General features: G+C 45.7%; 1 protein-coding gene across 4 annotated transcripts in view; it reads left to right on the forward strand.

The window, feature by feature from the left end:
* Positions 1-10,806, forward strand: part of FBH1 (F-box DNA helicase 1) — a 31,428-nt gene extending 20,622 nt beyond the window's left edge. For all 4 annotated transcript variants that reach the window (XM_039710086.1, XM_039710089.1, XM_039710087.1 and 1 more), the window contains exons 14-21: positions 299-398; positions 521-642; positions 3,270-3,345; positions 5,010-5,207; positions 6,928-7,053; positions 8,097-8,203; positions 8,863-9,003; positions 9,795-10,806. In XM_039710086.1, the coding sequence (XP_039566020.1) occupies positions 299-398; positions 521-642; positions 3,270-3,345; positions 5,010-5,207; positions 6,928-7,053; positions 8,097-8,203; positions 8,863-9,003; positions 9,795-9,914 (990 nt within the window). In that variant the 3' untranslated portion in view covers positions 9,915-10,806. The remainder of the gene's footprint in view (positions 1-298; positions 399-520; positions 643-3,269; positions 3,346-5,009; positions 5,208-6,927; positions 7,054-8,096; positions 8,204-8,862; positions 9,004-9,794) is intronic.
* Positions 10,807-11,401: the final 595 nt, after the last annotated feature.

Here is an 11,401-nt window from a genome sequence, read left to right on the forward strand (position 1 = left end):
CCAGGAAAAAAAATTGTCCAGGAGGTTGGTGGGAATGCCATAATTTGGATTTAAGAATGCCCAGGATTTCCAGGAATATTTTGGAGGGATTTTGATGCTTTTTCCAAGAGAAAAGTTCTCCATAAGGTCTTAAGAACAACCAAGATTTCCAGGAGTATTTTGGAGAAATTTTGATGCTTTTTCCATGGAAAAAGCTGTCCAGAAGATTGCTGGGAATCCCATAATTCCATATAGAGATGGAATTCTTGGAATCTATAAAATTCCTGCTGGTTTTCCTGCTGATCCCGGGTTTCTGCAGAGTTTCAGGTTCGGCCCCGAGATCGCCTACGTGGGAGCCACGATCCTGGATGTGTGCAAGGGGATCCGCAGCAGAACCCTGCTGGGAGGAGACCAGAGGGGTGAGCTGGGGATTCCAGCTGGAATGGCCGTGGCTAACTGGGGATTGCAGCTGGGAATGGCCGTGGCTAACTGGGGATTCCAGCTGGGAATGGCCGTGGCTAACTGGGGATTCCTCCCCCAGGGGACGTGAGGGGAGGCCGGGAGGGGAAGGTGGCGCTGCTGTCCCGGAGCAACTGGAACGTGTTTGAGGACGCCGTGGAATTCTCTGGGAGGAACCCCCCGGCCAAATTCCACATCATTGGGGTGAGGGGCCTTGCACCCACTCAAATCCCGAGGATTTCAAGGAATATTCCAGGAAAAAACAGGAATTTTTTGTGCCCAGGGATGCCATTATTCTCCAGCCCTTGCAGGCCTCGTCCCATTTTGAGGCTTCTTTGTGCAGGCCTCAATCAATTTTTTGGGATAATTTTTATCAGGAATGAGGCAGGGAAAGAGGGATGGACAGCAGGAACAAGTTATTCCAAGGATTTCAATAAATATTCCAGGAAAAAGCAGGAATTTTTAGAAAAATAGCAGAATTTTATTTTGTGGCCAGGGATGTTAATTGGAGCTCATACTCTCCCGCCCTTGCAGGCCTCATCCCATTTTTGGGATAATTTGTCCCATTTTTATCAGAGATGGGGCAAAGAAAAGAGGGATGAACAACTGAAATAAAGAATTCCGAGTTTTTAAATGAATATTGCAGGAAAAAGCAGCAATTTTTAGAAAAATACCAGATTTTTTTGTGGCCAGGGATGTTATTTGGGGCTCTTAATCTCCAAGCCTTGCAGGTCTCATCCCATTTTTTGGATAATTTGTCCTATTTTTATCAGGGATGAGGCAAGGAAAAAATGGATGGACATTTGGGACAAGTTATTCTGAGGTTTTAAATGAATATTCCAGGAAAAAGCAGGAGTTTTTTGTGGCCAGGGATGTTATTTGAAGCTCTTCCTCTCCAACCCTTGCACGCCTCGTCCCATTTTGGGGCTTTTCTGTGCAGGCCTCAATCCATTTTTTGGGTAATTTTTCCCATTTTTAGGATAATTTGTCCCATTTTTATGAGGGATGGGGCAAGGAGAAGAGGGACAAACAGCTGCAATAAATAATTTCAAGGTTTTAAATGAATATTCCAGGAAAAAGCAGGATTTTTTTGTGGCCAGGGATGTTATTCAGAGCTCTTACTCTCCAGGCCTTGCAGGCCTCATCCCATTTTTGGGATAATTTGTCCCATTTTTATCAGAGATGGGGCAAAGAAAAGAGGGATGAACAACTGAAATAAAGAATTCCGAGTTTTTAAATGAATATTGCAGGAAAAAGCAGCAATTTTTAGAAAAATACCAGATTTTTTTGTGGCCAGGGATGTTATTTGGGGCTCTTAATCTCCAAGCCTTGCAGGTCTCATCCCATTTTTTGGATAATTTGTCCTATTTTTATCAGGGATGAGGCAAGGAAAAAATGGATGGACATTTGGGACAAGTTATTCTGAGGTTTTAAATGAATATTCCAGGAAAAAGCAGGAGTTTTTTGTGGCCAGGGATGTTATTTGAAGCTCTTCCTCTCCAACCCTTGCAGGCCTCGTCCCATTTTGGGGCTTTTTTTGCAGGCCTCAATCCATTTTTTGGATAATTTTTCCCATTTTTAGGATAATTTGTCCCATTTTTATGAGGGATGGGGCAAGGAGAAGAGGGACAAACAGCTGCAATAAATAATTTCAAGGTTTTAAATGAATATTCTAGGAAAAAGCAGGATTTTTTTGTGGCCAGGGATGTTATTCAGAGCTCTTACTCTCCAGGCCTTGCAGGCCTCATCCCATTTTTGGGATAATTTGTCCCATTTTTAGGATAATTTGTCCCATTTTTATGAGGGATGGGGCAAGGAGAAGAGGGACAAACAGCTGCAATAAATAATTTCAAGGTTTTAAATGAATATTCCAGGAAAAAGCAGGATTTTTTTGTGGCCAGGGATGTTATTCAGAGCTCTTACTCTCCAGGCCTTGCAGGCCTCATCCCATTTTTGGGATAATTTGTCCCATTTTTAGGATAATTTGTCCCATTTTTATGAGGGATGGGGCAAGGAGAAGAGGGACAAACAGCTGCAATAAATAATTTCAAGGTTTTAAATTAATATTCCAGGATAAAGCAGGATTTTTTTGTGGCCAGGGATGTTATTCAGAGCTCTTACTCTCCAGGCCTTGCAGGCCTCATCCCATTTTTGGGATAATTTGTCCCATTTTTACGATAATTTTTCCCATTTTTATGAGGGATGGGGCAAGGAAAAGAGGGATGAACAGCTGCAATAAATAATTCCAAGGTTTTAAATTAATATTTCAGGAAAAAGCAGGAATTTTTGATTGTTTAGAGCTGTTCCTCTCCAGGCCTTGCAGGCCTCATCCCATTTTTGGGATAATTTGTCCCATTTTTAGCAGGAATGGGGCAGGAAAACAACAAAATTAATGGAATTTGGAGAGGTTTTCAGCCTGATTTTGGGAATTTTAACAGGTTTGGAACTTGATCCTTGGGAATTTTAGGTTGGTATTTCAAATTTTCCTTTTTTTTTCCACCCAAATTCCAATTTGTGGAGGGGTTGAAGTGCTCAGGGTTGAAAATCTTCTGCAGTTTGGAATAAATTGTATTTATAAATGCAATAACTTTATTATTTTTATTTGGTTTTTTGTTAGTTTATTTTATGTAATTTTGTATTATTTTATGGGTTTTTTTTAATATTTCATGTATTTTATAAATAAATTTTATTTGGTAAATAAAATTAATGCATAAATAAAACATATATGGAATAATAAAAACAAAAAATACATCTTAAAAAAAATAAATAAAATATATTTTCTAAATAAATTTTATTTCTGTGTTTTATAAATACATTTTTCTTCCTTTTAGGGATTGGAGAGATTTGGCCTGAGCAGAATTTATGACATTTGGAAGCTCAGCCTGCCTGCAGATGTCAGGAAAAACTGTGAGTATTCCCTTCTCCTTCTTTTTTCTGGGATTTTTTAGGTTTTGCTGGAAATCAAAACCCTTTTAATTATTAAAAAAAAAAAAAATAAAAATCTATGTGTCATTATATAATTATTTTTAATAATTATTATAAATTATAGGTAGTTTAATAGTTATATTTATCTAATATTTATATTTATTGTTTAATATTTATAAATATTATATTTTGAATTATTTTATTTATAATTATTATATATTATTTATTACAATTTTATAATTAACCCCGGTTAATTTTATATTTCCTAATTAATTTTTTCAGTTTAAATCTCATTTTTTAATGGTTTTATCATGGGCTGGGCTATTTTGGCTGCTTAATTCCAGAAATCCCCAAATTTGGCAATTTTCAAGCATCTTTTCTCAGCTTTCCACAGTGATTCCTTATTTTCAGTGTAAGTAAACCCAGAATTTGGGATATTTTTCCCAAATTTTTCAAATTTTCAATTGTTTTTTAATTATTTTCAGTGTTCCCTGGATTGGTTTGGGTGTAAAGCTCAATTTTTTAAAAATTTCCTTTAAAATATGGAATAAAATTCAGATAAAATTCAGGATTTCTTTTAATATATGGAAGAAAATTCAGGAAAAAAAAATCAGGATTTCCTTTTAAAAACAGAATAAAATTCAGGTTAAAATTCAGGATTTCCTTTAAAATATGGAGTAAAATTCAGGATAAAAATCAGCTTTTCCTTTAAAATACAGAATAAAATTCAGGAAAAAAATTCAGGAATTCCTTTAAAATATGGAATAAAATTCAGGATAAAATTCAGTATTTCCTTTAAAGTATGGAATAAATCCAAGATAAAATTCAGGATTTCCTTTAAAGTATGGAATAAATCCAAGATAAAATTCAGGATTTCCTTTAAAGTATGGAATAAATCCAAGATAAAATTCAGGATTTCCTTTAAAGTATGGAATAAAATTCACCATAAAATTCATTATTTCCTTTAAAGTATGGAATAAAATTCAGGATAAAATTCAGGATTTCCTTTAAAGTATGGAATAAATCCAAGATAAAATTCAGGATTTCCTTTAAAGTATGGAATAAAATTCACCATAAAATTCATTATTTCCTTTAAAGTATGGAATAAAATTCAGGATAAAAATCAGGATTTCCGTTAAAGTATGGAATAAATCCAAGATAAAAATCAGGCTTTCCTTTAAAGTATGGAATGAATTCACGATAAAATTCAGTATTTCCTTTAAAGTATGGAATAAAATTCAGGATAAAAATCAGGATTTCCGTTGGGGACATGGTGGCCCTGGCAGTGCTGGGAATGTTGGGTTCAAAGTATGGAATAAAATTCAGGATAAAAATCAGGCTTTCCTTTAAAATACGGAATAATATTCAGGAATTCCTTTAAAATACGGAATAAAATCCAGTATAAAACTCATCCCTTTAAAACCCACCAGCAACAGACGGGATTTTTATGGAGACAACCAAAAAATCCCAAATTTTCCACAAACCCTCAATCCCATGAACGCTATTCCCAATTTTTTATGCGGCGAACCCCTGGCAAAATTCCTTTGACAGCTGCAAATGATAAAAATCAGTATAAGGCTGAAACCGCTGGATGGAACCTGCAATAAAAATGAAAATAAGTGCAATGATTCCCTCCTGGCTGGCAGCGAGGCTGGCGATCGAGGACGCCTTGGTGCGGCGCTGGGAGGGCGCCGGGGGGCTGCCGGCGCTCCGGGAGTTCGCGGCGCGCGCCGACGACCGCGACCTGCAGGGCAAGATCGGCCTCGTGGACAGGTACAGCCACAGCATCCCCGCGCTGGTGGGCAGGATCCGGGACAGCCACGTGTGCCACGAGGCCCTGGCAGGTGAGCCCGGGGCCCAGGAGGAGTTTGGGTTGTTTTAAATCCTGGGAGAAGGTCAGGCGGGGTTTTTAGGGAGGATGGAGGGGGAGATAAAATTCAGTATTTCCTTTAAAGTATGGAATAAATCCAAGATAAAATTCAGGATTTCCTTTAAAGTATGGAATAAATCCAAGATAAAATTCAGTATTTCCTTTAAAGTATGGAATAAAATTCAGGATAAAAATCAGGCTTTCCTTTAAAATACGGAATAATATTCAGGAATTCCTTTAAAATACGGAATAAAATCCAGTATAAAACTCATCCCTTTAAAACCCACCAACAACAGACGGGATTTTTATGGGGACAACAAAAAAAATCCCAAATTTTCCACAAACCCTCAATCCCATGAACGCTATTCCCAATTTTTTATGCGGCGAACCCCTGGCAAAATTCCTTTGACAGCTGCAAATGATAAAAATCAGTATAAGGCTGAAACCGCTGGATGGAACCTGCAATAAAAATGAAAATAAGTGCAATGATTCCCTCCTGGCTGGCAGCGAGGCTGGCGATCGAGGACGCCTTGGTGCGGCGCTGGGAGGGCGCCGGGGGGCTGCCGGCGCTCCGGGAGTTCGCGGCGCGCGCCGACGACCGCGACCTGCAGGGCAAGATCGGCCTCGTGGACAGGTACAGCCACAGCATCCCCGCGCTGGTGGGCAGGATCCGGGACAGCCACGTGTGCCACGAGGCCCTGGCAGGTGAGCCCGGGGCCCAGGAGGAGTTGGGGTTGTTTTAAATCCTGGGAGAAGGTCAGGCGGGGTTTTTAGGGAGAAGGGAGGGGGGTTGGTTTTGGGGTTGGAGTTCTGCTCTGGAGGGAGCTTGGAGAGCTGGAATGTTCTCCTGGAAAAGGATCCAGGGAGAGCTTCCAGCACATTGCAGGGGCTCCAGGAGAGCTGCAGAGGGACTGGGGACAAGGGACAGGAGCCAGGGAATGGCTGCCAGTGCCAGAGGGCAGCCATGGATGGGATCTTGGCCATGAGGAATTGCTGGCTGGGCTGGAATTGCCAGAGCAGCTGGGGCTGCCCCTGATCCCTGCAGTGCCCAAGGAAGGGTTGGAGCAGCCTGGGACAGGGGAGGTGTCCCTGGAATGAGCTTTGAGGTCCCTTCCCACCCAAACTGCTCTGGGATTCTGGGATTTGGGACACTCAGAATCCATCCCCAGGGATTTTTATGGAAGTTGGGGATGGAAAAGGGAAGGGAGACCCTTCCTGGAGTCCTGAGATTCCCAGTGAAACCCCTGGATCAGAGTTGGGGTGGGGATGGATCCAATCCCAGGCTGGGAGAGCTGGGAATGGAGGGAATTCCTTGGGAAGGGAGATTGGGGTGGGATTTTGGGAAGGAGGAATTGCTGGCTGGGCTGGAATTGCCAGAGCAGCTGGGGCTGCCCCTGCATCCCTGGAATGCCCAAAGTTGGATGTTGGGATAGTGGAATGTGGAACCCCTGCCCATTTGGGATTCCTGTTGGAATTTGGGGAGAGAAAATTCCTCAGAAATTGAACATTCCTGTTTGGGAATGTGGCTGGAGCTCGGGATGCCAACCAGGAATTTCCCTGGGTACAAATCCCCTTCATCCATCCTGATTCCTCACAGAGGAGCTTTGGGAGAAGGGGAATGGATGCAGAATGGAATGAAACAAAAATTACCATTATTGCTGCCCAGGCTGAGCCTTTTTCCTTGTTTTTCCCAGATTTTCTCATCGGGACCGTGCACCAAGCCAAGGGCCTGGAATTCGACACCGTCTGCGTGGCAGATGATTTTGTGCAAATCCCTTCTGTCACTGGGGACTTCCTGAGGAGGATGAGCACGGCTCTTGGTGAGGAAACAGCTCCCTGGAGACCCCAAAAATGGGAAAGAAAAATGTGGTGAGGGGCTGGAGAGTGGGAATGGAGCTGGGCAGGGTCTGGAGAAGCAGGAGGGGCTGAGGGAGCTGGGAAGGGTCTGGAGAAGCAGGAGGGGCTGAGGGAGCTGGGCAGGGGCTGAGCCTGGAGCAGAGGAGGCTCAGGGGCCCTGGTGGCTCTGCACAAGTCCCTGGCAGGAGGGAATTTTGGTTTTCCTACTTTTTGTAGAGATGGGGTAATTGAGAGGTGTTTTACAAAGTTTTACTCTATTATCAATCTCAATAAAGAGTAAAACACATTCTAATTCTCTAAAATATCTGAGCTTTTTACAAAACCCTATTTTAAAACTTATTTCCAATTAAATCTCTCTCAGCAAGGTCATCCCTATTCAATAACCTTCCTAAATCAACACACCTTATCTCAATATTTATATACAAATATACCAAACTATATAAACTTTCCATCAAATTTTACAAAAATCCATTTCCCAGGAGGGGACAGGGACAGGAGAGAGGGAACGGCCTCAGGCTGGGCCAGGGCAGCTCGGGGGGGATTTGGGGACAATTCCTTCATGGAAAGGGGGTCAGGCACTGGCACAGGGGTGGAATCCCCATTCCTGTTGGGATTCAAAACCCTGTGGATGTGGCACTTGGGGACATGGTGGCCCTGGCAGTGCTGGGAATGTTGGGTTCCATCCCAGAAATCTCCCAGCCCCAGTGATTCCCTGGCTCCAGCAATCCCATCCCAGCAAGGCAGGACTGGATAAACCATTCCCAGTGGGTTGGTGTGGGAGGCTGAGCCCGGCTCAGGGTGCCCAGGGCTGATTCCAGCTGGGAATTCCGTGCTCTCGAGCAGCTCAGCATTCCCTGCTCCCAGGTTTGATCCCTCCAGCTGAGCCAGGGGGGGGTTGGGTTGGATGTTAGGGAACATTTCCCTGTGGAAAAGGTGTCAGGGCAGGGTGGAGTCCCCATTCCTGGGGGAATGTCGAAGCCCTGTGGATTGTCTCTCCTCCCCCCAGCCAGGACCCCTCAGGACGAGTGGAACCTGCTCTACGTGGCCGTGACCAGAGCCAAGAAGTGCCTGCTGATGTCCAAATCCCTGGAAAACCTTTTAGCTCTGGCTGGAGTAAGTGAAGCCTTCCCAGGGCAGGGGAATGCTGCTGGGGGTGATTCCAGGCACCCAAGGATTATCCTGAGATCCATCCTGGTGCCATGGCTGCTCCTTGTGCTGGCATGCACCACAACAGCAATCACTTCTATTCCTGCATTTTGCTGCTCCATCAGAGATTCCAGTAGGAAGACACAGGATGGCAGTGAGCTTTTTCCACAGTTCTTGCTTTTGGATGTTGTTTTCCACAGATCCTGGGTTTTTATCTCCGTGGAAGTGTGGAGGTTCCCTTTTCCCAGCCTGCAGGGCCTTCCAGCTCTTCATTTATTTCCTTCATTTCATTTCCTTCATTTATTTCCTTTTTTCCTTTTCCTTTTCCTTTCCCTTTCCCTTTCCTTTTTTCCCTCTCCTTTTTTCCCTCTCCTTTTTTCCCTCTCCTTTTTTCCCTCTCCTTTTTTCCCTCTCCTTTTTTCCCTCTCCTTTTTTCCCTTTCCCTTCCTTTCCTTCTGTTGGCTTCTGGAGCTTTTTCATCACCAGGAATTTGAGGGTTTGTTCCTTCTTTAAATCCCATCATGTTCCAAGTCTCTTCCTTAGGGGCTTAAAAAAATTACGGAGCAACGTTCAGCTTCCCTCAGCTGCCTCCGAGGGTGCCATTCCCTTTTCTCCGTGTTTCCTAGGAGCGATTCCTCCGGGTGGAGCTGCTGAGTGAGGCTGGCAAGGACAAGGATGGAGCTCCTGTTGTTTGCTGTGTGTCAGGATGTGCAAAACCCCTGGAGATCAGCTCCGGGCTGGTGGTGAAGAAGCTCCCGTTGACTCACGTAGGTCCCTTCCCTGGGATTTGGGATTTGGAGCTTTCCTGAGCCATTCCAGTCCCTGTTCCGAGCAGGGATCTCAGCTCCCCATCCGTGTCCTCGTGCTCACAGCCAGGGGTGAACTCCAAGGGTAATTCCAGGTGGTGTTGCACTTCCCACAGATCCACTCCGTCCCACACATCCCATCTGAGACTCAGGGATCCAGCTCTGGGGTTCTGCAGTGCCAGAGCCCACGTGTGGCTCCTGCAGCCCACGGAATGCCCGGCTGGGCTGGCACAGCAGCCTGGCCCAGTGCCAGTGCCAGGGCCAGGGGTGCCTTTGGTCCCTCTGGATCCTTGTCCCGAGCCGTGGGAGGGCCGAGCTCCGCAGGGAACACGAGCTCAGCCTGGGCAGCTCCATGGCCACGGGCAGGGCAGGGAACAGCCCCAGGCTGGGCCAGGGCAGCTCTGGGGACCCTGGGGACAATTCCCTCATGGAAAGGGTTTCCAGGCGTGGCAGGGGCTGCCCGGGCAGGGTGGAATTCCCGTTCCTGGAGGCATTCCAGAGCCCGTGGCTGTGGTTCTGGAGCTCCATCTACTCTCTCTTCTAGCTCAGCCTTCACAAGGCATCAGTTCTTCCTGCAGCAGCTGGACTCGATGTCCTTAAAGATCTTTTCCAACCATTCCATGGTTCTGTGTGGGATTTCCTTGCTTTGGGCACATCATGGCTCCCCTCCCTGGGCTGTGGCAGAGCTGGGAAGCCGAGGTTGTGTTCCTGCTGCTTCCTCCTCCCTGAAATCTCCTCTTTTCCTCCCACAGAGCGACGGCAGCCGGGATCCAGGGGGATTCCTTTGCCAGGCTTGCACCTGGCTGTTCTTCGGCTCCCTGACTCCTCTCACCTCTTTCCCAACGATCCAGCAGGAGCCCATCCAGCTCTGACAAAGCCCTCCAGCTTCCCAGAGCTGTCCTGGATGTGGGACAAATCCTCTTGGCACATCCCAGCTCGAAAATCAAGTGGATGTTGGAGCAGATTTCAGCCCAGCTCCAAATTCCAGGCGGATGTTGGAGCAGGATTTCAGCCTGGCTCCACATTTCAGGTGGATGTTGGAGCAGGATTTCAGCCCAGCTCCAAATTCCAGGCAGATGTTGGAGCAGGATGTTCCCAGTTCTAAATTCCAGGTGGATGTTGGAGCAGATTTCAGCCCAGCTCCAAATTCCAGGGGGATGTTGGAGCAGATTTCAGCCCAGCTCCAAATTCCAGGTGGATGTTGGAGCAGATTTCAGCCTGGCTCCAAATTCCAGGGGGATGTTGGAGCAGGATGTTCCCAGCTCCAGAAGAACTTCAGACTCCCTGGGGACAATGTGATGCCTTTCCTCCAGCCCTGCCTCATCCTCCAGGAGCTGGGAGTGGGATCTCCAGAGGAATCTGCACTTTAGGAATGGATCAGACAGAGCAGGGTTCATTTTGGAACTCTTCCTCCTGTCACCAGTGTCCAAATTTCCTGAACATCTCATAATTCCTGGAAATCCCTCTGACCCTCTGGAAGCAGAGGAAACACAACACTGGAAAGTATCCAAAGAAGATTTATTTCTTTAAATGAACTGTTCCTGTCTAGCTGTGGGAGGAAATAATAAATCTCTCCCAGTGAATTCATTTTCCATCTTTGCAGCTGAGAGGTTTCCCTGAATTCTTTCCCCTCTCCCTGCAGCCAACCAGGAAGAAAAAAATGAGGCAGCAGCAGAAAAATTCCTTTGGTTTGGTTCCAGCCAAACTCAGGGACAAACTGGAGAGGGATTTCCAATCCTAGAATTAAATGTGTAGCCAAAAAAAGCCTTAACAGCTCCTTTGTGTCTCTTCCCTGCCCTTAAATACCCTTTATTTCCCAGGAACGCTCAGGTGGATCACACTCAGCAATTCCAGAGCCTGTGCCATGGGAAATCAAAACTGAAAGTGCTTTAAGGAATGTGCCCTTGGACACAGCCTGGAGCTTGGGCTGTGCCTGCTGCAGGGATCTCAGACATCCCTTTTTCCCATTCATGGAGCTGCTTCCCTCCCTCTGCTTTCACTTCCAGAGCTGGCTCCAGGAATGCATTCCCAGCCTGGACCTGGATCAGGCACCTGCTGCTCCCTCCCAGCCTCCCGAGCATCCCTGGGAGCAGGGATGTGCCCAGTGCTGTGCCTGGCACACATCCTGCACCAGAGGCACAAACAGGACCAGGGCAGCCAGGAGAAGCCCTGCAATTTCAGCTGTTGCATCCCTGCAGCCTCCCAAGCTTTTGAGAACTGGCAGCTCTGGAGGATGGGAATGGACCCTTTATTTCCATGGTGTCTGATGGGAATGTCCTTGGTGCTGTGGGCATGGATTCATCCCAATCCAATCCTTCCCATCCAGTTAAGAACCCACTGCTCTGTTGATTTTTATATA

The sequence above is a fragment of the Passer montanus genome, unplaced genomic scaffold, assembly GCF_014805655.1.
Source record: "Passer montanus isolate IOZ18808 unplaced genomic scaffold, ASM1480565v1 scaffold223, whole genome shotgun sequence".
Lineage (NCBI taxonomy): Eukaryota > Metazoa > Chordata > Aves > Passeriformes > Passeridae > Passer > Passer montanus.